The sequence below is a fragment of the Podarcis cretensis genome, assembly GCF_951804945.1.
Source record: "Podarcis cretensis genome assembly, chromosome: 4".
Taxonomy (NCBI): domain Eukaryota; kingdom Metazoa; phylum Chordata; class Lepidosauria; order Squamata; family Lacertidae; genus Podarcis; species Podarcis cretensis.
Window position 1 is genome coordinate 52,895,352 of NC_137173.1, and position 26,466 is coordinate 52,921,817.

At 41.5% G+C, this 26,466-nt stretch overlaps 1 protein-coding gene across 12 annotated transcripts in view; it reads right to left on the reverse strand.

The window, feature by feature from the left end:
• TIAM1 (TIAM Rac1 associated GEF 1) overlaps window positions 1-26,466 on the reverse strand; it is a 187,948-nt gene that overhangs the window by 68,510 nt on the left and 92,972 nt on the right. For 9 of the 12 annotated variants that reach the window (XM_079972001.1, XM_079972011.1, XM_079972000.1 and 6 more), the window contains 3 exons: window positions 20,517-20,695; window positions 15,108-15,271; window positions 11,216-12,195 (listed from right to left, as the gene is read on the reverse strand). In XM_079972001.1, coding sequence (XP_079828127.1) covers window positions 11,216-12,184 — 969 coding nt within the window. In that variant the 5' untranslated portion in view covers window positions 12,185-12,195; window positions 15,108-15,271; window positions 20,517-20,695. Of the gene's footprint in view, window positions 1-7,830; window positions 7,951-11,215; window positions 12,196-15,103; window positions 15,272-20,516; window positions 20,696-26,466 lie in introns of those variants that run through there. The other 3 variants (XM_079972009.1, XM_079972007.1, XM_079972003.1) reach the window with 3 other exon arrangements.

Sequence of the window (26,466 nt, forward strand, 5' to 3'; positions counted from 1 at the left end):
AAGTATATATCAAAAACTGTGGATGTGACAACTGTGTTTTTGCAAAGGTGTACTTTGTAGGTCCACCAGGGAGCGCTGATTGGTTGCAGTTCCCTATTTGAATGTTGACTTGATTGCCTCTGCATAGTGTGAGAGAAGGGCCTATGACAGGGGTCACCAACCTAAGGCCCGTGGGCCACAAGCAGCCCATGGGAGTCATTTAACCGGCCCATGGACCCCCGCTGCCTGCTCGGCCGGCTCCCATGTGCCACACTAAACTGGTGCAGAGCAGGGACTGCCTTCCGCAATGGCTTCCCATTGGCTGCAGGAAGCTCCTGCAGCCAATGGGAAGCTGTGCATGCCTCCTCCGTGCTGGAAATAGCATTTGCACATGTGCACGCACGCACTCCGGCCCACCACGGTGTCTGCAGGACCGTGAACCAGCCCAAGCCACAAACTTTTCTGCCCCCTGGCCTATGACTTTGTTGCCTTTACACAAAATATTACATGATCTATATTAAAGCAAACTTAAACCTTGCTTTGAGAACATGTTTGAACATGCGCAAGATTAAACCAGAAAAAATGCTGAATAAGTGAATAAGACATCTGGAAAAGGTTTACCTGAGCAATCATGTAAATGAATAAAAACAGTGTCTCATGGCACCCCTCTGAAAATGAATGTATGTGGCAGAGATAGATTTCCCAAACCAGATGCCAACTAGGTCATAGAAAAATGCACAAAAACATTCTGAAAATAAATGTTTCAAACATGCACTTAACTGGAAAGGTTAACTGTTAACACCCATCTAATCAAGCACAGTACCCCAAACTGTCAGTTGTGGCAACTCATTGTGCATTTTTTGCATGGAGGTCCTTGAAACGTATAATATATAATCAAGAGGTTTTCTGCAGTTAAAAAACTACTATTGTCTAAATCTCAAAATCCCCCTGCTAAGACATTTTGTACAACAACAAAAATTATTAGAACCATTATCTGGAGCTGACTTTTGACTGATAGCACAAAATAGGAGAGGCAGAGAAGAACAATGTCTATTCTAGGAGTATAAACCATTTGCTATTACATACTAGAATACACATCCCTATATGTTTTAATACATGATATTATCTCATATACTCAAAGTGTGGCCTTCAGGTCATGCTTTCAGGATAACCTTAAAGCTGTTTGACTGATTTTTGGAAAAATTTTTGATCATTACAGCAAACACATGTCGGAAGATAAGAGAAATTTTATTTCTCATGTTAAACATGGATGCAGCTTTCATATGTCAAATATTCAAGGCATAAAAATGATTTTCCTGCACATTTGTTTGCAGAAATTATGCATGAAAACCTAAGAGGGTAAGTGGAGCTTTTCTGGCCACATTAGTCCAGCATCCTGCATCCCACATTGGCCAGTCAGTTGTTTTTTGGAGCCCCACACTAGACATGAAGGCAGCAGCACTCCCTGCCACTGCCACCCAGCCATGGGCAGTCAGTGACATTGTAGTTAAGCAGAATTTGTCTAATCCTCTTTCAAAGCCACCTAAACTCACGGTTATCTCTACATCTTGCAAAAGTCTAATACCCAGTGCTATTTTTCTCGAAAAAGAAGTGCCAGAACTCACCGTGAACACCTCTTTCACTCTCTTAGAATGGCAATGGTGCCCACCTGAGAGGTGCCGGAACTGAGTTCTGGCAAGTTCCAGCAGGAGAAAAAAGCCCTGCTAATACCACAGATTAATTATGCATTATGTGTGAATAAGCCATCTCTTTTGTTCATCTCGAATCTACTGCGAGTCAACTATTGGGTGACACCTTCCCATGTTTTCATATTATGAGAGAGGCATACTGAACATGATTTTATAAACATCAGTCAAGCCTGAAACACATTAACCTTTCCTCATAGGAAACATGTTCCAACCCTTTTCTCATTTTGCTTGCCCTTTTCTGCATATTGCATGATATATATGCAATAGGCTTTAAGAAACACCAATTTTTTTATACACATTACAGATATCTACAAACAACCTATGTCCTTTCCTTATCAGTATTATCTGTTCCCCAACAGACATACAGAAAAGCATATGCTGCCTTTTCAGTGTGGGTTGAATGTGACAGCAACTCTCATTGCACTCAAAATTAATTGCTTTCATTAAAGATTAAATAGGGCCAAAGTTGGATAGAATGTTAAGTTTCAGATCCTGTTTTGCTTTTAAATGCTTTGATAGAGCAGCGTGTGCTGTATATTGGCTTGGTAGCATTTTACTGTTTTTATTACTGCAGACTGCACAGAACTGTTGATAACAGAGCAAGATGAAAATGCCCAGAGAGAGAAATAAATAAACATACAACATTCCTTGCGCCCTCCAGAAACATGCTGGTCACAGCCCATCTAACGCAGCTACTCAGAAATATTCATGTTCTGCATGTTTTGCATGTTCAGCAAACAAATGAGGGAAAGGGGCATCATTTTATCATCTCTCAGTTCTCATTTAATTCCTTTTGAGATTTCACTCCCTCCAACTTCTGGTTTCATTTGCCCAAATATTTTCTGTACTTCTGCAACCTGTGGGGTTCCTCCAGGCCTGCTGGCAAGTCCCTCTTCAGCATGGGTGGTGCCATTTTAACTAGATAAGCAACAGCTGAACATCACAAATAGAGGAAATGATAAAAAGTTATCAAAACATTAGACAACTGTTTCTAAGTCAGTTCCTTTGGCATATATTGAAAAAAGGCTTCCATGCCCAGGAATGCTATGAAGAGCTACGTGTCTCCTGAGTTCTCCCTCTGCTAACTAAGCAGGACCTCAAAGAAATAAAATGCTACCCCTTCTGATCACTCCATGCACCTTTGAAGCAGAGCAGCAGTAGGTGCCTTGAGGTTCACTAGATCAAAGTTCTTAGGTAATACCTGTGCTATGTTAGTCCTGGGAGATTGCATGTCTCAGATCTTCAGGAAAAAATAAGACCTGCTCTTAGGAATGTATGAAGCTTGATTTATCTTGAGTCACACCATTGCTCATCTAGCTCATCATTGCTCAGTTGCTCTCAAGGGTATGAGGCAGATGTTTTTCCCATCACTTGCTACCTAATCCTTCCAAATGGAGATGCCTCAGAACTTCTGCAAGCAAAAGATGTGCTCTACAATTGAGACACGGTCTAGCCTTCGAAGGCCCAGTTCACATGTTGCAAGAAGAAGAAGAAGAAGAAGAAGAAGAAGAAGAAGAAGAAGAAGAAGAGGAGTTTGGATTTGATATCCCGCCTTTCACTCCCTTTAAGGAGTCTCAAAGCGGCTAACATTCTCCTTTCCCTTCCTCCCCCACAACAAACACTCTGTGAGGTGAGTGGGGCTGAGAGACTTCAGAGAAGTATGACTGGCCCAAGGTCACCCAGCAGCTGCATGTGGAGTGGAGACGCGAACCCGGTTCCCCAGATTACGAGACTACCGCTCTTAACCACTACACCACACTGGCTCTCAATTAAGCTGGCTCTGAAACCACAATTAAGCTTAACTGTAGTTTAAAGGTGAAGGTGCAGCACACTGCTGCCCAAAGAGCAACTTGCGGCTGTTTTGCTCCTCCTCCTGTTGTACTACCAGGATCTGACCCATCGCTTGCCTTAGCAATACACCCAAACCCAGGAACATGGTTAGTCTCTCTCCAAACAAACCACAAGCTATAACTATCATTTGTTCTTGGCTTATCACTCATTGTTTGTTTGGAGAGAGACAAGCCTTGGTTTGGATGTAATGCTAAGACAAACCATAGTTTGGTTTCTGGTAGCATGATGGCAGCAGGAGAGCAGCGTAGTGCCACAATTCTTCCCTATACACCAGCATGTGGCATGTTGATCTTTGAACCACTGCTTAACCAAAATATTATTTAAAGTGAACTGCTTATGTAATTTAAGTTCATCTGAAGAATGTGTGTGTGTGCAGAGAGAGCAACTTGAATGCTGAGAATGGGTTTTATTTTTAGTGGATTTTATTAATTCGCTTGTTTTCTCATTATCAGACCACACCTGGAGTAATGTGTTCCAGTTCTGGGTGCCACAATTGAAGGAGGATATTGACAAGCTGGAACATGTGCAGAGGAGGGCAACTAAGATGATCAAGGGTCTGGAAACCAAGCCTTATTAAGAATGGTTGAGGGGGTTGGGTATGTTTAAGCAAGGAAAAGAGGAGACCTATGAGATGACCTATGATAGCCATCTTCAAATATCTAAAGAGCTGTCACACGGAGAATGGAGCAAGCTTGTTTTCTCTTGCCCCAGAGGCTAGAACCAGAACCAATGGCTTCAAGTTTCAAGAAAGGAGATCCTGACTAAACATCAGGAAGAACTTTTTGACAGCAAGAGCTGTTCAACAGCAGAACGGACTTCCTTGGAAAGTGGTAGACTCTCCTTCATTGGAGGTTTTAAAGCAGAGGTTGAGTGGCCCCCTGTCATGGATGCTTTAGCTGAGATTCCTGCATTGCAGGGGTTGGACTAGATGACCCTGGGTGTCCCTTCCAATTCTACAATTCTATTATTCTAATTCACCTTCATCAATAGCCCAATCCTATAACTTGTTAAGTAAAAATTTAGGACTGTATCTTTCATCCTGCTCCAAACTACTGTACCTAGAAGTCAATCACAGTGGTTTCAATGGAGTTAACTTCCAATAAGTATGCTTGAGATTCCACCTAAATCCCAATGTGGCTTTGTGCCCTGGTATTATTTCTTAGTGTTTTAACTCTAATTAATGCCACTAAATACAAATTAATTACCTTGGTTTTAAACCCAGGGGGATTAGACTACAAAACCTCTTATGGAGACAAGTCAACAGAGGTGCACAAAGTTTCCCAAATCCCCTTCAGTATGGAGTATATCTATAATCAAAAGGGGTCACAAGTATTTTAAAGGCCATTTCAGGCTATGTGTCTCCACCAATCCTTATTTTTAATGAAAGCTGTGTTTAGTCTACCAGACAAGTGGTAGATTTCTCAACTCCTCGCAGTTACCTTCTGACAAACACATCCGATTTCAGTCTTGTCTTTCAGGTCTGAAAAGCCGAAGCTGTGGAGAACTCATTTGGAAACCTAAACAGAGCGCAATTACTGCAAAGTGCTCTTATGTTTAACCAGTGAGTGTGTGTCTGTGTGTCACAATTGTGTGACAATTTGCTCCTACCTCCAGTGATATGGATTTAAAATTTTATTTTGAAGTATAGCTATTCATTTTGTAATCAAAATGACAGGCTAGGTAACAGCTCTCGCTCCCACCAGCCATTACTTTAAAGGAAGATTCATAGGAGTTGACAATGGGGAATTAAGTATTGATTGCAGAATTATAATTCCAGCTAAAAACCCATCCGCAGTGGGTGAAGGAGGGGAGTTTAAGGGAGCAAAAGCACTTTGCTAAATCTGTACTTTTTTAGGCGCGACAGCTGCACATCAAATCGTTTTTTCAGAAACTTCACACAGTATGGGCATATTATTGTTACTAATTCTATATTGATTTTATATGTACACAGGTGCTGTGGTTTTCTCACTGCATTGAATCCTAGGAACCGAAGCTGGTAAGGATTATGATGATTTTTTGAGGGAAAGAGATCTAGCCCCTTATCAGAACTGCAGTCTGCAGGGCTTCTGTGGTGAAACGGAATGGCTACTAAACCAGTGAGTAAAGCAGAAATGCTCTGTGTTCCTCTTTCCATTGAGAATTTGCACTTCAAAAAGAGGGAGACAGTAAACAGCAAAGCAGAAAAGGAAGGAAAGAGTCACACACACACACACACACACACAGAGAGAGAGAGAGAGAGAGAGAGAGAGAGAGAGAGAGAGAGAGAGAGCAATAAATTGTTCCTTTTTTGTTTTCCATAATCACCACTATTCTCAAAATGTGTATTTACCAATTCAGTGGTTTGTAAAACTTTGCCAGAGTTTTGTTTCAGGGAGGAAGGATGTCAAATAAACTGCTCATTGGAACATTTGCTCTCTTGACAGGTGAATAAAATGCAATAAAAAGGTGGTACCAAGCTGAATGCAAGGAGCTGGTGCTGGTATTCTTCCCTCAGCGGCAAAAGCTGAATTGTATTTTCCCTTCAACTCTCTAGGAGGTCTTGCTCAGCTATAGTGAACACTTAATATTAAAATGAAACTGCTGTGTGGGTGCCCCCAAAACAACTCCTAGATATTAATTGCATGTGCATATTGACACTAATTATTTCCAAAGCACTAAAAGGCTGTCCCAATTAAAGAAAAGCAACTCCCATGTTTAAGCTCCAATTTAAATAAGCGATGCAAAGAACGGGCGGGGGGGGGGCGGAGAGAGTTATACTGCTTAGCTTCAGGAAACTAAGATTCTATTCGCTTTCTCAAAAGAAAACAAATAACATTTCCTTCAGCTATGTCTGCATAATGAGGTCATAAACACTGGTAGACTAAAAGAATACTGGGTTCTCTGCTCCTTTTCAATTTTGCCTTGTAAGTGAAAGACTCCAGAATCCATTTTAAAAGCCGGTTTCAGCACTAGAAAATGGATCTCCCATTTTTTCCAACCAAGAGAACATGTACACAGTATGGATAAAGCAACTTCTGATCACCACTGAAGGACATTGAGGTAGGAAGTTAGGCTTGTAGTTCTGACAGCTTTGAGGAAGGCCAGTACTTTCAGGTATCCCTTAATTTGTTCTTTTCCCTGTATCTTAAAGCAGTCAAGAGGAATGTGGGCAGGTTCAGATTTGTAGCTTTCAATGACTTATTGATTGGTTGGTTGGTTGGTTTGATTTTATTTGACTTTAAAACCATTAAAAAGATCCCAATGAAATCTACAATACCTAATCAGAACAATAAAAAATCCATTAATAAATCCATTAAAATATACATAAACGAATTACATGTTAAAATGTACCACCTATCAAATTTAATTAGTACAATACAGGCAGCATAATTAATGGTCTTGGGTACCTCAATCTGTCAAAGGACCCAAGTGAAAGTAATGTCTTCAAATGCTACCAAAAACTCAGTAATGAGGATGGCAAGTGGATCTCTATGGGGAAGTAATTCCACTGATGTTTTGTCCCATATCACTGCACAATGGGCCGTGATGGTCAGAAGTAGCATAAGAAGGGCTTCTGGCAACTGCCCTTAACAACTGATGAGGAGAAACATACTCAAGCATTTGGGACCAAAATCATTCAGCATTGTATGTATTAATTCCAAAATTCTGGATTGGCCACAGTAGCATACAGTATATTGGTAAACAGTTGTTATGTGGTCCCAGTTAAATATGCCACCACAACTCCAGCAGCCATAATCTGCATTAGCTGCAGCTTCCAGACTGTCTATATGAGCACATTATGGTTGACTAATTGCAAAGTTACCAGAACACTGGTTCTTCTAGTAAGTCTATCTTGATCCAGGAACAGCTGTACTTGGTGTACCAGCCAGAGGTGGAAATAGGGCACTTCTTGCCATTGCTGCCATCTACGTCTCCAATGCCAGTGTTAAATTGAAGAGCACCTCTCTTCCCCACAAGCTAAGCAGCTGCCCTTTCAGGAAGAAAGGTTCTATCTAGAACCAACTGTCTCTCCATTTCCCGAACACAAAAGCTATCCATCAACACCTCCATCATGTCAGGATTCAGTGCCAATTTACTGGCTCTCATCCAGCCCATTACTGCCTCCTGACACTGCCCTTTCCCCTCAAGGAACCCAGATGCTGAAGCAGCATAGAGACAGAGCCCTGTGCGCATAGGACAGAGCAAAATACATAGAACAATTGCCCAGTGGCTGAGCAGCAGCACCCCAATGATGCTCTCTCAAAACAGCACGGCAGCACTGGAACAGAACCACTACACTGCTGTTCCTCACCATATCATTGTATCTCCAACTCCCAAGCTGCAAAGCTACCGGTACTTCATCATGGTTGATGGTATCAAAGGCTGCAGCGTGATCAAGAAGAATCAACAGGCTCGCTCTCCTTTCCAGTCTCTCTACCAATACAGGTTATCACCCAGGGTGGTCAAAGCTGATTTAGAGCTGAAACCAGGCCTGAATCCAGATTGAAATGGGTCAAGATAATTCCTTTCATTCAAAACAAATGAAATTGTCCAGCTACTGCCCTGTCCACCACCTTGCCTGAAAAGGGGATATTAGCAGAACCTCTGGGTCAATCAAACTGATTTCAATAGGTTTAATTCAAGTATGGCTTAGTTGGATATCGTAGGGACGTAGGTCGGTGCTGTGGTCTAAACCACTGAGTCTCTTGGGCTTGCCAACTGGAATGTCTGCAGTTCGAATCCGCATGACAGAGTGAGCTCCTGTTGCTCTGTCCCAGCTTCTACCAACCTAGCAGTTCGAAAGCATGCCAGCGCAAGTAGATAAATAGGTACCATTGCAGCAGGAAGGTAAGCGGTGTTTCCATGTGCTCTGGCACTCGTCGCAGTCCTCTGTGCGCCAATAGCGGTTTAGTCATGCTGGTCACATGACCTGGAAAGCTGTCTGTGGACAAACGCCGGCTCCCTCAGCCTGAAAAGCGAGATGAGCGGCCACACTCCAGAGTTGCCTTTGGATGAACAACTGTGAGGTTCTTTACCTTTGCCTCTCTAGTTGGATATCACCAACAGCTTTAATTTGTGCTCAGCAGCCTTGACAGAACTGTGAAGAATGTCTATATTGATGTTGCATAAGCGCCCCTACTAAAAGGGCTGATGCTTTACGGGGTTTTTTGTTTTTAATATAGAGCTTCTGCTGTGGGAAAACAGCATCATCTGTTTCAGAATGTCATTTTTATATTTAGAAACAGCACATCTTCATGGATCAAACGCAAGCAGCTAATCCAGATACCCGCCTCCAGTTACCTCCTACAAGTTAGTGCCAACTGATGAATTCTCTTTCTTTCCCTCTCTCTCTCTCCCCCCCCCCCATCCATTCAGGCTTCTCCTTGCCATCCAGTGGGCATCTTTTGCTGATGTGTTATTTATCCCAACACCTACGCTTGTAGAAGCTGTTCATCTGACCAGCTCACACTGTCAGATCTAATTGCACTTAAGAATGGTGCATTGCCCAAGCTTAACTCAGCATCAGGATGCAAGTCAGATGGTTTATCCCCCCTATCCAATCCCTACGTGAAGTGTTTTTCTTTTTCCGGGTCACAAGATAAGAGTCTGCATTCTCTGCTACATATGTACTAAAATGGAACATAAAATAAAATCAGAGTAGTCACTGAAGCATGCTGTCTAGCGCTAGTCTTGACCTATTTGTTCAGGCTTCTTTCTGGGATTGTTCAATTTCATCCGCTAGCTACATTTCACAACAGATAGCTACAAAAGGCAAATACCGAAAACCAAGAAAGGCTATAACTAACCTCATTTGAACAATTACGTCTTAGAAGATGAATGCAGTAAAGACTATTAATTACAAATATATGTCAACAGGAAGAGTTGCACATTGAATATATACAGGATAAATTTCATAGTTTCCTTTTGACCTGACTCATATTCTTACTTAGGTTGAGAGCAGACCAGTACAACATGCAGAATATCTCATCTCTAGAACTTACAGTAGCTACAAAATAATAAAGAAAATAACAAACGTTTAAACTTGGTCAAGTCAAGAAATTTCTCTTTGGGACAATGTTAAGCCTATGGTTGGCATGATTGTATATTTATGAAAATATACATTTTATGTCATTGGATGTCGTCATTTAAGCAACAGTGGTCCATATAAAGGGGGATAAAAAAGGTATGGTTCTTTCTTTATTAGCCCCAACATTTCCCCCCTTGGTTTGTCAGCTATTATTTGCAGAACTACTTGACAGAGGAAGTTGGCTTATATTTGTCTATTCATGCATGTTGTACTTATACCATACAACAAAAAGGCACTTACATCCCTAGAAAACATGGAGGTGTGGTCTCAATTAATAGGTAAGTAGATTTTGGAGTAATGGTTTGGTGGGAGAAAAGGTACTGCTTTATCCCTAGAAGGCTGACTTGGTGGCTGTGCCTGTGGCCGTGTCTGGAACTGGTACATCAGTTAAAGCTGCCACTCATATCATCTGAGCTAAAAGCCACTCATATCATCTGAGCTAAAAGAACACCTCCATGCAAGGTCTCAGCAACTGCTTAAGGCCTAAGAAAAAAACAACATCATGCAAATTTAAGACCAGAGTCTCATATCACTGCTACAGCTGGTCACAGGAAACTGACAAGGGGAAAGAGCAACTTGAGTACATCAGATCAGGGAGGAAATGATGGAATAGAGAAATCGGGCAGCAGAATAAGGCATTTTAGAATTTCTTGATAGCAGTAACCAGTATGGCCAGGGAGATGATCTGGAAGATAAAGCTGATGACACTTTATCATGCTGATAAATGATGGAAATTCCCACCCTTTGCAGTGGGAGTGGAGACATGCCACAGCCAGCACCATGCAAGTGCAGAGTTGCTGAATGGACAGCTGCACCAGACACAAATTCTACACAAACTCCATTACCGAGCAGTAGCTACTGGCAATTCTGCCTACAAACCATCTTACCAGTGCCACTGGTGATAACAAAACAGCTCTCACCTTCAATTTATATGTCAATTGACTGTGATGAATGGTTGTGGTATTGTTATTTTTTATGCACTGAGAATGAAACATATTTAATAAAAAGTAATAGAACATCAGGAAATGTTAGAAGCAGCATTGTTTCAAAGTCTACAGAGCCACCATCTTTCTTTTTGACTGGACAAAGTAGTAGTTTTCTCCTTCCATAGTGAGTAATTAATTATCTGCCATTCCAGTGAATAATCTCAGGGGTGGTACATTGCTGCTAACAATTAAGCCACTGATAACTAAGATGATATTTGCATATATGATCTGTTACCACCCAAATGTTTTGTTATGTGAATATTTTGTCATGAAAATATGACTCTCATGAACCATGGTAGTTCTATATTCTAATAACTGTAATCTGATTCTTAGGCAAGTCCCCTTACCAACAACTCAAATACTAAGAGTGTATATTGTTATTGTTAGAATAGGTTGTATATAGATAAAATCACCTAGGAATCAAATTCTACTTAATCATCAGGAAAGTATTGGTTCTGTCCATGGCTACATTGACTCTTCATTACAAATCAAGGATCTGAATGGAACATAGCTTATTTGTGGCTAGCAAACAAAATTCTCATTTCAATTAAAAAAAACTCAGCATATTTATAGAAGTGAACACCACAGGTTGTCAAGTTTGAAATAAGATATGGTTCTCTTACCTGAGTTGTTTTTGCTCGTCTGCCATGCATACTGTTGCTATGGCTCATTTTTGGGTGAGTGATTCCTTCTGAGAGGCAATGAGATTTCCTGCAGGGGAGCGTGTTGTAATTACTGTAAGAAGGAACATTCTCTGTTGTGGCTGGTGACATTTTGTGGTTCTCCATATCTGGAATATGAGACATTAAATTCCGACAGTACCCTCCTAGCGTATTTCGTGGACCCCCATTGATTGCAGCATTTGAGTTTTTTGGAGTATACAAGTCACTCATGGAATTGGCACGTTGGCAGGTGACCAATGGCTGGCGACTGCTGCCCGCCTCTCTCCCTCGAGTCTCCTCACTTTCCTTCTCCTCAGTAGAGCCTAGGATTTCTTCGTTGCTTGTCAAATGTTCTTGACTGAGATCAGAGAGTGAAAATTCCAAACTGTCCTCACGCCATATATCCGCAGATTTTGAACGTTTCTTCTTGAAACTTATAGGCTCCAAGAAATTGGTCCCATTTGTTGAATACGAATGTTGCCTGCTACCCCCTTCAGCCAGATATGTTGATTCATCTCCATAAAGTCTACCGCTTTCTGAATTTGGCATACTCTGTACTGAGGCTGCCATGAGGACTGTGCTGCTATCCACGCTGGGAGTAACCGAAGAATCAGTGTGGTAAGAAACTGGCCTTAAGCCCATATCCATCCTGTCTACCCAGATTGGGCTTCCAAAATCCTCCAAGTTGGCTTCTTGGGTAAAGGGCTCCAGGCCATTCTCTGCTAATGACTGAGGAATACTAGGAGTACTGCTAGATCGTGTGCTTACTTCTGAATTCCTGTGAATAATTTTTCCTGAGGAAGCATGTCTGGTCCGGCGAGATGCTTTGTTCGAAAGGCGAAGGGAACGTGATGTATGTTTTCTTCCCAAACTGGCATGTTTCTCTCCATAAAATTGATGTTCTACATTTTGGCTCTCTGCATTTCCCATGGTTTAAGGGTCTGAAAGAACAAGAAACATGAATGTGTTACAAATGCAACCTATATTCTCCAAACGTAAAGTGTTTCCCCCCCTTTTCGTGTTAATAAAAGATTAGTTTAACCTGCCAGTGTTCCTGACAGACCCACTCATTATCCTATATATCAAGCAGCTGCTCTGTATGAATCTGACAAAACATGCCCAAGTCTCACAATGCTATGAGGTAATAAACAATACATATGCCAGTACTTCCAAATTCATATGTTGATCTACGAAATATAACCTGAATAAAAATCAACACAGGCTTCACTGAAATAAAATCAAAATGTAGCCAAGGGGTTGAATTAACCAATTATTTTCCCCACACCCTGTGACCCATGACTTTGTTTGACCCTCAGTCTGAAACTGAAATGGTTTAGGCGAGGTGTGTCTGACTGAGTGGGTATGTATATACATATATCTTTTTTGTGCTCTCATACACAATTCAACAAATACCTGCCCTCTCTATTATGGCATGTGCTCATATATCAGTGTCTGCTGAAAACTTATTCTCCCAAGATTCAATTGCTAATTAATCCAACTCTGTTATTATTATTTTATTGCTTTTATTATCATCACTGTATAGGGATTAAGTTCCACTGCACTTTTTGCACTGTGCTGTAAACTTCTTTCAGATTTTTAGAAGAAAACAAGTATTAAAATATTTTTTAAATACAATAAAATATAACAAAATTAATAGGAGTGCTGACTATAATAATCCAATGGAATTTAAGAGTCAACTTATCATGAAAAGAGGCTAAGTTATGTGCAAACAAATCCAAAAGATTCATAATTCAAATTAATGTAGAAATTGTTTTTCAGTAAATGAAGAAGAGTTGGTTGAGGAGGAAGAGATAAATTAGTTATCTGCTTCTCAGTGACATACAGTTCTTGCCACCTCGTTCTTAGAGCAGCAATACATTGATATTTTATTCAGACAAATTCTGCTGCAGAAGTACACTTTACACAGTTCTCTTCATTGGGGTTTATATCTAACATAAGAAGAGCCTTGCTAGATCAGACCAAAGGCTCATCTAGTCTAGCATCCCATTTTCTACTGTGGTCAACCAGATGCTTCTGGGATATACCTAAGGAGGACAAGAAAGCAAACAGAGCCTTCTCTTCTTTATTGTCCTCAGGAACTGGTATTCAGAGGCCTACTGTCTCTGAACATGGAAGCTGTGTTTAGCAATCATGGCTAATAGTCACTGATAGGCCGGTACTTCATAAATCTGCCCAATCCCCTATGAAAACCATCTTTAAGAATATAAATATAACTATGTTAAAGATTATAGTTGACTATGATGTTGCTCTTTTCTAAGTTTTATATTTTATATCTCAGCAATGTGTCAAGCCGGTTACCAATGAACACACTTGAACACAGTGGAATTTTTATTTTAAAAATTTGAACTTATGAGTTTGGAATGTATTCACAAGCCATTCAGGGCAGTGAGAATGGCAAAATTAGAAATGATGTTTCCCTAAAACAGGATGCATACATGTTGCAGTGCTAATGGGAGCTCAGGATAAACCAAATTACTACTCCTCAGGGGATCAAACCAAACCTGAGTGAAAATCCCAGAAAGAAACTTGATATTTTCTGGACAGACCCTGAACCATTATCCGAAAGCCCCTCTTGAACATGACCTGGAACCACAACTCTCATCACCACCAAAAATCCAGACAAACCGGGCTACTTATTCTGGAATAAGAGCTCAGCCAAAAAAAACCTCTGATGTGGAAATCTTAAAAGCTCCACCCGAAGCAGAATGGCTCAGAATAAGTCAAAGAAGAAAACAAAATGTCCCAAAGCGTTAGTGTTTCAGATTGCTCAAGGCTCTGGAATCTGCAGACAACTCCATGCAAATAGGTTAAATGAATGAAGGCTTCCTTGCCTCAGTCACACTAATGAATGGACAGCAGGTCAAGCGCTGGATCCAGAGGGGAACTCACGCTCCAAGATGGTGGATGGCATGGAGCAATAGAGATAGAATTCGAACTGTTTGGAATAACAAAAGAGGAAAAAGCAGGGCTATGTGTATCCCACAATTCTACAGGAATGCCAAAAAACCAGCAAATGTGATATTCTTAAAAATGCTTTCTAGTTTTAAAATGGTAGTTTGTAGTCTCATAGTTCTGGTGATTGTGGGCAATAGGTGATGAAACCTCAGAAGCCAGAGAATTTGCTAAACATTCTTCAGTTGTTTGAGAGAAGGACATTATATAGCTCCTGCCCTTCCCACGGACAAACACAAGCAGATTATGCCTAAAGATAGATGCAGAAGCAGAAAGAGCTGCAATTGCTTCTCTTTTTTATATTAAAATCCATTTTTAGCACACCAGTGAATTGAATGGAAGTATGTCATTCTTGCCTCTCCCTGATACCACCTTGCCCTGCTGGGAAAGGAAGTGTCCTGCACTTGGGTGCCAGAGATGGCTTCCATCTCAGCATCCTGACTTTCAAGGCACTTTGTTCCTCAGGCGGAAGAGGAGAAAGCCAACAGTAGCAACCAGGCAGCTGAGCAAATGTACTGCCATAAGGACAAGAATGATACGTCAAGTGTTCAATTTACTAGTACACTGGAGACAGGTGTTAATACCAAACGAGGGCTGACAGCTCCGTGAAAGTCGTTTCTATACTACATCTGTCTTTAGTCTCAAATATGCAAAATAGTACAACCTACCTATGCAAAATACAAATTCATTTAAAGTTAGTTTAATTTGTTACATGACTTATACAAATTTCCTCGTCACTGAATACTGGTTACCCTTTTAACAGTGTGAAACACACAGTCCTGGGGAAGGTCCACACCCACATACACACACACACACAAGATACTCAAATGTCATCTGCGATTGTCAGTAGGACATTTCAAGAATTAAATGTTCTACCTACATAGCGAGGCTCCACTGCCATTCTTTTGGAGAAGGGCTTACAAATTTGACAACAGAGCAGCTCCACCATTCTCTCCACCATTTTCCATTTTTGTTTAAAATTCTATCTCCCCCAACAGTGGAAAGGGCAGCAGAAATCCATCCATTTATCACACTTCGATCATCCTAAGTAGAAGCACAACACAGTACTTAAGAATGTTCAAAGGGCAACTAATCTCTTTCAGGTCTTAACTGCAATTAGGAGACTTTCAGAACAATCCTATACTTATTTACTCAGAAGTAAATCTCAATGTGTTCAACTGGCCTTGCTCCAAGGCAAGTGTGCTTAGTCTCAACATGTTCTGCTGTGTATTAGAAAGGATATAAAGAGGTTTTACAGTGAAGGTTTGCAACTACCAACTAAAAGGATTCAAACCAAAGCAGCCAAATTCACCTTACATTCTTTAGAGCTGGGAAAATCTAAGTTCTGATGGATGATTCTCGAAAATTATGAGATCACTATTTTGTGTCAGATGAAGAAGGAGCATGAGACTCAGCTACTGAGAAAGGAGCTGCTAATTTTAGACCAACTTGCTATACAGAAACTCAGTCCCTAGACACGCAGCAACTTGCCCAATGAATAAAGCAACTGCATGCATTTTGCCAGTTCAGCACATGCAATGAACCCAACACAGAACATAAATAATGCACAAAATCATAAAAAAATTAAAAAGCTTCCCCCCAAAAAAGAACCTAAGAGTAATCTCTATTGAGCAAGAAATAAAAGCAGCTAGGAGAAAAGTGCTTTCCCTCAAAGAGCATTCATTTGCTACCACAAAATTCAGTAGCTGTGATAATGGTTCTCTTAATACCATCATCTTTGGGAATACAAATAGAGGTGTTCGTGGGAAAGTTTTAGCAAGAAATAGGTTGTGATAAAAGGCATCTGTTGAGTAGTACTCTGAGGTAAGCAGACCATCCTTAATACGTTGGACATGATGCAAGTTGAGGGTTTTAACTTGTCCTGGATTATGTTCAAAGAATGACAGGCATTACACAATACTTTTAACTCACCACCCAAGTTAACAAAAATGTAAATCCTACTTTTTAAATGAGACTTTTAGGCATATTTGAAGGGTTGAAATACAGGTTGGATACCAACAGACTACAGCAATCATCTGAGGGCAGAGGGCCTTCTTGGCAGTGGCACCCTCCTCGTGATACACCCTCCCATCAGATGTTAAGGAAATGAACATTAAGAAAGAAAACATCTGAAGCCAGCCCTGTATCAGGTTTTTAAAGTTTGAGGTTTGACTATGTTTTTATATGTATTATAAGCTTCCCAAAGTATAAATAATATATAGCAACAGCAACAACAGCAGCAGCAACAACAACAACAACAACAACAACAATAACGTGGCATAATGGCTAAAATGCTAACTTAATATATGAGCATTTAAGTCAACCTGCCTGGTCCAAATGCCCTCCCTCCTTGGGCTCCCACTAAACTGCAGTCATTATTGCAGCTTAGCAGTGCAGGAGGGAGCAAGGCCCTTTTTATTGTCCGGCACAACCGACAACCAGACCCTCTTTTTGTGCTTCAATAGGACAGACCCTTCTTTGCCTTGTTTTGAATGGCCAGTATTACTTTTTTTTTTAGCTGCCTTGAGTTTCAGTTGGAAAGAAAGGTAGGATGCAAGTATTTTATATCAATCATGAAGATAAATTGGAGGTTCTTGAGGAAGAGAGGAAGTAGAGTCACCTCCACGGCATGGCTTGAGTGGGAGGGGATGGGGATGGGGGGAGCTGCATCAAGCCACCATCAACAGGGCAGCTAGCGAAGATGCATGTCCACTGTGGCCGCTGCTGCTTTCCTACTAACTGAGAAAAGCTGCTCCGCCTCAGTGCCAGGGGAAGGTAGTGCCACGGTGCCTTGAAGTGAAGGTGATCCGCAGGCCTGTTCTCCTAAGTGTGTGGGGAAGGCAGCGCCTCGCAATCGGCTGCCCTGTTTTCCCTCAACGTGCGAGAAGGTTGGAGTGTTATCAGCTGCCCGAGTCTCCCTCAGCGTGAGGGAAGACAGCTCAGATCAGCAGTGTCAGCAGCTGAGATCATCATGCAGTATCCTCACACGAGGAGCAATATATTGCTGTGTATTGCCGGGTCAAAATCGTTATCATAGTGTGGGTTCAAAAATGATTTTGGCCAATATATTGAAAAATCACACAGCGCGGAAACAGACTATAAAATTTGTGATATTGGCATGCAAAAGTGACTAAGAATTAGTTGGGGGGAGGCAAGGGTGGGGCCATGGGTGTGTTCCCCGGACCCCCAGGGGTCCCTCGATCCCTAATTGGGAACCACTGTTCTAAGGCATATGCAGGTAACTTACAGCTCTCTAAATGCTGTTAGTCTCTAACTCCTATCAGTCCCAACCAGATAGCCAATGGTCAGGGATGATGGGAGTTGTAGTCCAATAACGTCTGGAGGGCCATATCCTTGGGTAACAAGATAACACATGTGAAGTTCCTGGAATTCTTTTAAGTGCTATTGAAATGCTAAAGTAAAGTGATTGGGTGATTAAACCCAACAAGGTGATTTGTTTGAAGGTAATTGGCTATTGGGTTTATTGCTCTCACATCAAAGTCCACCAAAGAAGACTTACAACATTGCAGATCTGCCATTAAAAGCCACAATCCAATACAGAGTTAAGCATGCTTGATCCCACTGAAGGCAAACAAACTTAAAGCGCACTTTGGCCTATGTTAGCCACTGTTTTGATAATTGAACAGGGACCCCTTACATTACTACTCACACATTTAACTGCAAGACCAAATCAGTCATTATCCATCTTTCTATATATTAGGTACAAGGAGAAGATTTCCAAAGACAGAGAATGCTGATTCTCCCAACCCTTCCATGCAGACAGGCATCCTCATCAAGTTTTTTATTTTATTTTCCTGGAACACTTTTTTTATTTCCCAATTAAGCTCCATACTATATACCAGGGTTTCTCAAACTTGGGTGTCCAGCTGTTTTTGGACTACAGTTCCCATGATCCCTGACCACTGGTCCTGCTAGCTAGGGATGATGGGAGTTGTAGTCCAAAAATTGCTGGACACCCAAGTTTGGGGAACATTGCTATATATGAAAGAACTATGAAAAATTAAATTTAACCACCAAAGTTTTAGGCTTCATGAACTTCATAGTTTCACCATTAAATAAAAAGTACCTTGTAAGACAACAGATTGCAAATTTAAAATTAGATTCTGGTGGGAGGCTGTTAGCATGAAATCTGTATTTTCTGCTCACAGCCAAGCTTTAATACTGAGAAAATGGGACAAAAGATCCAACCAATAGCATACCCTTTGTTTCCAAAAACAAACCAGCCATCCACTGAAATAGAAGTTACCTCTTTTGGGCTCAAAGCACACGTAACAGCAGGAGACTAATTTCTCTAAGCCCAGCTCTGCTATAGTCACCTCCAAAGTCAGGGCCAAGGTAAGATTTTTGGAGCGAAAGGGGTATGCAGGGAAAATATCTGAATCAACCTGGCAGCTGCCATTTAGGGAACCTGTGGCCTTCCAGGTGATGTTGGACTCCCAACTCCCAGCAGCCCGAGCTAGCATGGCCAATGGTCACAGGTGACGGAGGCAGCCCAGCAACATCTAGGGAGCCACAGATTCCTACCTCTTCCCTATAGCCTCTTCTTGCAATAGGTGCTTTACATGTGTAAGTGCTTACCCCGCCTTTCCTATAAAAAGCAAAATGAGATCGAGCCCTCCACCATTCCTCTCTTCATTATATAATTGGAAAAGACTTACATTTAAAGAAATGGATCTGCTGGCATCACATTTAATTTGTGCCTCAATCTGATAATCAGATAAAATAAAGCACTATAGTCTGTATTCATCAAAGTCTTCTTGTTTGTGCACATACTGCTGTATGTGCAACAGAACTTCTCTTCCCTCTCCTCAACCCCAAAATCTGCAACAAGGGGTTTGGGGAATCCCCCAAACAGATTTGGTGGGGTACGTGTGCATGGAGTGAGGAGGGGAGGATATTCTGCTGTACAAGCAGAAGAACTTGTATGAACAGGTTAACTTTGTTACCCCATGAAGGTCACTTTAAACATACCGTATTTTTCGCCCCATAGGACGCACTTTTTCCCCTCCAAAAATGAAGGGGAAATCTGGGTGCGTCCTATGGGGCGAATGCAGACTTTCGCTGAAGCTTGGAGAGCGAGAGGGGTCGGTGCGCACCAATCCCTCTCGCTCTCCAGGCTTCAGGAAGACATCCGCAGCCTGGGCAGCCCTGCATGAGGTCCGGCAGGGCTGTCTAGGCAGTGGATAGCAGCCTGCTTCCCGGAGCGTCGGGCGCCCTGAAAGCAGAGCGCCCGGCACTTTGGGAGCGCATCCGCAGCCTGGGCAGCCCTGCAGGAGGTCCGGCAGGGCTGTCTAGGCTGCGGATAGCAGCCTGCCACCCGGCGGGTGGGGCGCCCTGAAGCAGAGCGCCCTGCGCGCCAGGCAGACATCCGCAGCATGGGGAGCCCTGCAGGAGTTCCCCACAGGGCTCCCCACGCTGCGGATAGCAGCCTGCCGCCTGAGGCAGACATCGGCCAGCCCCACAAGCTCGGGGGACAGCAGGGAGGCGCAGCACCCTTCCTCGACCTGGTTCGGTTTCCCCGACCTGCTTTTGGGGGGGAAATAAAGGGAAAAAAATTTTCCTTTATTTCCCCCCAAAAAAACTAGGTGCATCCTATGGGACGGAGCGTCCTATGGGGCGAAAAATACGGTACCTATTTAAAGTAACTACAAGGTGCTTTCGCTTTTTAATGATAATGTTTAATTAAGTTTTTAACTTTAACCTTTTTTCTGTTTTCAAATTTTATTTATCCTTTTCAAGATTATAAATTTCACTAATTTTACAATCATTTTAACATTTCAAAACTTGACTTCCTTCCCCTCTCTTTCTACAGTTCCTTAAATTTTTTTTTAATATCCTCTGAATATCCAAATTAACTTAATTTGCTCATTTATTCACCTACTTTAAATATATACTCTTATAAAACTGCAGGTCTTATAAACCTACACTAGTTTTAACCTTTTTGAAGCCTTTTATTACTCGGCACTTCACAAGAAACCATAACAAAGCATATCACAGGTGTGGGGTTTTTTAAGTTATAAATCTATGGCCAGATACTTTGTTTCATAATCAACACATTGAAGTATAAAATGCATTTGGGAAATGTCCTGCAGGCAATTCAAAGCAGAAAACAAAGGGAAGGAGTTAATAAAGGATCTCATCAGTTGCCACCAAATGGAAATTCCAGTTCTCCTATATTGCTCAACAGGTAGACTGGTGAGCCACATTCTCCTCCCAAAACTGCACACCAGGGAGCAAATTCCCATGCAAAATGCTTAAACATACATACCTTACAAGGCAGCGCTGGTATGCTGCACTACTTTCTCCAAAAGAAATGTGGGATATAGATGTATATAACTGCAAATGCTATTAAAATGAGCAGTTACTGGAACTGCAGAATCTGTCACCAGCTGCCACCCAATGACTCCATTACTGTCTTGTCGGAGCTTGTGAATATATGCCAAAAACCTGTTGGGGAAGAAAAGAGAGAGAGAAGCAAAGGAAAAGGATTAGCCAGTCTGGATATAAAGTTCCACTTTAGTAATTTACTGTGTGGAAATGACAAGAATCAACATTAAACTGTATAATAATTACACTTGTATATTATTAGAAGTGTGTGCAGGCAGGGAAACGATTAGGACATTCTCTAGAGGTACGCCCTGTCTGCTTTTCAAAATGAGGTACAGTATACAGTCATGGTCATTCCATGGGAAATTTATAGAAGAAATGGGATATTCTTGCTAAATTTGCATCCTTCGCTTAAGAAGGGCAAAGCAGAGGGGAAGCAAAACTGATACAGATAGAGGCAGACAAACAAAAGAGGGTCCTAATCAGAGAAGTATTTTTCAGCCATCTTCATAAATTCTTGTACAAGAGGCTGTCTATGAACCAACCTCAAAAAGCAAAGAAAAGGAGGCATGAATGCACTATTGAAAATGTCTTTATGCATTGACAAAAGCACAGAATACAAGCTCAATTTTAAAAGGGCGGCAACTGAAGGAACTGGTTTAACTGGATTCTTTGAAAAGAAATTACACAATTAAATACATAGCTACCAGTACAGGCCCCACTGACAGAATGAGACACAAGCAGCGGCCTGGTTTTCCACTCACTTCTGTATTAAAGGCAGTAGGTAAGTGATGGAGGTGCATTATTCAAAACAAAAAGAATGCAACGTATCATTCACCAAAAGGACATTAAAGTCACTGGCATTTCAGAAAAAGATAACTGTTTCTAGAGTGATAGGCACAGTAAGTAGGAGGGGGCAATCTCATAAGAATTCACTGAGTCCTGGTGGTTCCTAAAAGTGGGGGAAAACAAAAATTAAAATAAGCTTATACTCCTCTGTTCAGCCTTGCTCCTCGTTTATTGGGATCATCACAAGAAAGAAGAGGGTTAGTGCCATTTTGTTTACTTCCTTCTGCTCTGTGCTTCTCTCCCCTCATCTTTCTTTAAGCTGCTGTTGAGCTCTGAGTCTGAAAAGGAGTTTATGTGTTGCCTAGAAGCTGGCAGAAATTAATAACATGAAGCTCCTGTACAGTGAAACAGGCTCATTATCATGCCAGCTGCCAATAAGTTACTAGGCTAGATTCCCAATAGCAAACAAAGGTCCTACAGGCAACTCTTCTTCCAACTACATCTTGTATTCTGTCTTTTTGTTTTAAAAATATACTTGAAAAGAAAAGGCACTGACTTGCGGAAGAGGGATGGTTTTAAAGCAATTATATGTCCATAAACACTAATATTGTTCCAGTAAACTCCTCCATGACAATGGCTCAGTTCTGATGGAACTCAAACTATGCTTTGGTACTATTTGAAAGCTTCAGGTGTGTCTGTTTTCCTGTCCTCTTCCTTTTGTGTAAACTACTATGATTTCCTTCCACCATGGAAGTAGAACCAAAGTTGGAAGGTTCAAATGTAATGATAAACTATGGGTTTGGCACAAACCAGGGAAAGGAATCTCAACATTCAAGGAGGAGGAGGAAGGAAGGCAGGCATGCTTGCACCCAAGACTCCAGTGTTACATTGATTGATTGATTGATTGATTGATATTTATACAGCACTTGACTGTAAAGAACCCCAAAGTGGATTACAAAAAACAGTTTGGTACATCTGAACCAAACCAGTATTTAGCAAATAAAGAGGAGAGATCTTACAGCACAATCCTAAGCATGCTGACTCAGAAGGAAGTCCCACAGAGTTTAACTGGAACTTAATCTCTTGTAAGTATGCATAAGATTGAATATTTAATTTTCAACATTTTGTTCTAATAATACCATTCCCTTTCTATGAAGGCTTGGTCACATTACCTAAAAGCCAGAGACACAAGCACTGCAATGCTTCAGGTTCAAGACTTTGGAATTTCAAATCATGAAGAAATGATTTTGAACAAAGAAAATACCCAGGAGGAAGCAGATTACTTGCCGCTCCTGTTTTTCACCTTCATTGTTTTGTGGTCGTTTCTGCATTGCAAGCTTCTGTTGGATTTTGTTTTCAATTGCTGCACTGTACGTACAGTGTCAAGAGTGAAACATGGATGCTTCCACATAAGCCAAGAAATAAAACCTAATGCCCTGCTTGGAAATGGTACTGTCTGGCTCTCAGAACATGTTCCTTGAGATTGCTAGGAACTTAGCGCAGAGTCGTAACAGCTATCAATTAAACATGTCTGAAAAAGAGCACACACTAAAACTTTTGCGGACAACTTGCCTTTCTGCCAGCAACTAAGCTTCCGCTTCACAAGGTGGGTCATGTTGCTTCACCTTCACGAATATAGCTCTAGGAAATACCAGTTTCAAAAGGCAGGTTTCACTATAGGAGGTCCTAGCAAGGAACATGCCTCAAAATAACCAATTCTGGTGGGGAAGGGGAAACCTCTCAATGAGTGGAGCAACATTCCAATTAGACCAAACAGCTGAGTTCCGAAGAGAGAGGGTTTTAATATCGCAACTGGCAATTCCATTTAGCTGGAGGGCAACTTTGCTCAGCTGCTGTGCTACAGTATATTGCCATCCACATCCACTGAGCAGAGGATCCCATTCAGAAGCAAGAACACACTGTTGCCTCCCCAGTGGTCACCAGTTTACATCACAACAGCTGTGTTCATTAAGGCAAATGCAGCACTGCCCCACTTGTCTCAGTCTTGATTCCTCCAAGCCCACTTGCCTTCTCACACACAAGCAATCCAGGCTATCTCCTTCTTCAGTCAAATGTTGCTTCTCGTGGAGTTCAAGAGGCATGAGGATGGGGACAAAAAATTAGCTCTGCCTCTCTTGGCTGAGACTCCACCTAATGCTGGTCTCCTTGCTTTCCACACCACGCATCGCCAAAGAGCACCAGCCACCATTTAACAGGGGTCTTTAGACATTTCCAGGGACTACCAGCACCAACCATTCATAATTTCAGGTGATGAGCATCAGTGACTAAGTCTGAATCTAGATGTCATTTCAGAAAGGTTGGTTTATTCCCTCATTCTCCTTAATACCCAAAACGCAAATTGTGATCTTCTAGTGAAAAATCTGTATTCCTTCCTCCAGCCAAGCATGTCTATGATTGCAAGTGCTACTTCTGCCTACAGATGTCAAGATTATGAGTACTCTTGACTAGATTCATATATCACTTGCATTCTCCAATGTTTTTAACAACATATTTAATCTCTCCCCGTCCCCCATTCTTAGGCTAAAAGCTCCCAGCTGCACTTCTCCAGCACAGAACCTATTTTACCAACTGAAAAATAAGAGAAAATGAGAAAGCTAGAAGCAGCAGTTACACACTATTTAGTATGCTTTTTTCTTCTCTTTTCTTAGTGATTAGCTGTGCATGAGCACTCTGGCCCCACACCCCAAGTTTTTGAGCACATGTGTAACTTGCTTGTCTGCAGCAATGAAAGGTGATCTCCCAGATCCCAGCTAGGCTCCTTAAAAACAAGGCAACTTTGCCCCACAGTGACTCACATCAGGATAGTGTTTGTTTGTTTGTTTGTTTGTTTGTTTGTTTGTTTGCACTATCAGTACATGGTCCAGCCTAGAACCAAGAAAGAAGGTGGTTAACTTTTCAGCCATTTCAAGAAGCTCTGGGATGATAACACATTTTGGAATGCTGCTGTGTGGGAGTAGGTGGCTACATCTGATAAATTTTCACACAAAAATATTATGCTACAAAATTGGTATCATTTGTGGTTGAAGCATATGGCTGAGGTGTTTGAGCTAATGGTGAACAATTATTCTTGGTAAATGCGATGCAATGTGAATCAGCGTAAAGACTCTTATTGGTAGGTATGTCACTGCAAACCACAGTTTATATAAAACTAGAAAATGTCTGGCTGTCCAAGTCCAAAGCTGACATGTATCACTGAGTTCTTTATACCTCCCCCCACCTCATCTCTTCATAAACTACATTCACAGGTTTTTCACTAGGTAAATTATTATCATTATTATGTATTTATACCTCACCTTTTTTCCTTGACAGTAATTGGTTTTTAAAAGTTCCCCGTTGCAACACAGATGGACACATATACAAAACACAAACAACTAAACTTGAGGTGAGGGGGGAATGTATCAAAAAGTAATTTTATAGATCTTTATTTGGGCTGTGTGGAAGGCAACTTTCTTTTTCAGACATAGTTGTTGTTTTTAAAGGAACCTTCACAAACAAAGAGGCAGCTAAACCTGTCAAATAAATTATTCCTCCAGCATGAGCATCAATCCTACACAAATTCTATAATTAGAAATATAATTATCCCTCTCAAAAGACCTTGTATCTCTATGTAAGTGACAGGTCACATCCTCCAAACAACAATTAAAACTAGCAAAATCAGAAACGGGAATTAATAGCAACCTATAAAGAGCACAGCACATAGGCATGCACCACAGCAGGGGACACTCCCTGCACAAATGCTCTTTTGAGTGCAGGGTGCGTGTTTGCGCATAAAAATATACCAAAATCTAGAAGAATGCCTTGAAGAAAGCGAGAACTCCAAAGACAGGCATTACAAAACATGGGAAGCAACGCCACAGTAGAAAAATGTTAAGGGCTACACACTGGGTACTGTACTTTGATTCTGGCCAGTGGTTCAAAATGCAAAACAGACCTCCTAACCAGTGGCGTAAAAAGGTCAGGTGGTACCCGGTGCGGAAAATTTCTTGTCAAATTGAATTTATTTATTTCTTTGCCTGCAAAAATGGTTTGGCTTTATTTCATATTTTGGGGGGGAGATGGAGTTGTTGAGCTTTTCTGGGGGAAGCCAAAGTTGTTGAGCCCTTCAGCTGAGGGGGAGGCAGCAGGCGGACTGTTTTGGCAGTGCAACAAAGCCACAACGTCTATCATATCCGGGGCAGACTGCACCCGCCACACCCACCTTGCACTGCCCCTGCTCCTAACCAGGAAAGAACATTATGGTCACTAACCACCATGGCTATGTTCTTCCTTCAGGGTCAGAGACAATACGCTTCTGAATACGTGTTGCTGAGAACTCCAGGTGAGGAGAGCTCATAGGTATCTGGTTGGCCACTGTGGAAACAGGATGTTGGGCCTGATGGGCCTTTGGCCTGACCCACCAGAGCTTTTTTTATAGCCAGGTACAAGATACTGCCATCTAGCTTTGCAGTAGTATGGGAGTACTACAATAAGCCAGAAGCTTTAAGAGTTAAATAATAATAATAATAATTCTATATTTCAGGATACTGCCACAGGGAAACAAACAGGGTTATTGTTTTTTAAAAGTGGAACCTGGGTCTCAGTTCTAATATCTAAGAAGCCTTCCTCCTTAACAGTGTGGAGACAATATTGCAGCACTCCAGTAATATGGGGAAAGGCAGTCAGATTATTATTTACTTCATATTATCTGTTGTTTTAAGTAAGTGGAACAGCTAGATGGGAGTAGTGCTAAATGGGGATGAATAAATAAGGGGGGTGGGGACTAGAAGGCAACAGCAGCTTCAACTGATTTTTTCTTTTCTTCCTACTGGCTCAACTGCTCTATAATAAAATACCTATATATTTCTAGGACAGCCTCAAGGTCTTCTCTGGCTCTCCCTCACAGAATTAGTCTTTACCAGGTGAAGAATCAAATAACTCTTCCCTGTTAACTGGTGGCACTGAAGATCAGCACAGAATCCCTTGTCTTTTTCCTGCCCTTGTTGGGTGCCTTCACTATCTGAGTGCAAAATGAGTATCTGGGGTTAGTAATGTGCCACACAGCAGTATTCCTGGGCCTTGAAACAAATTCTTGCAAACTGAAA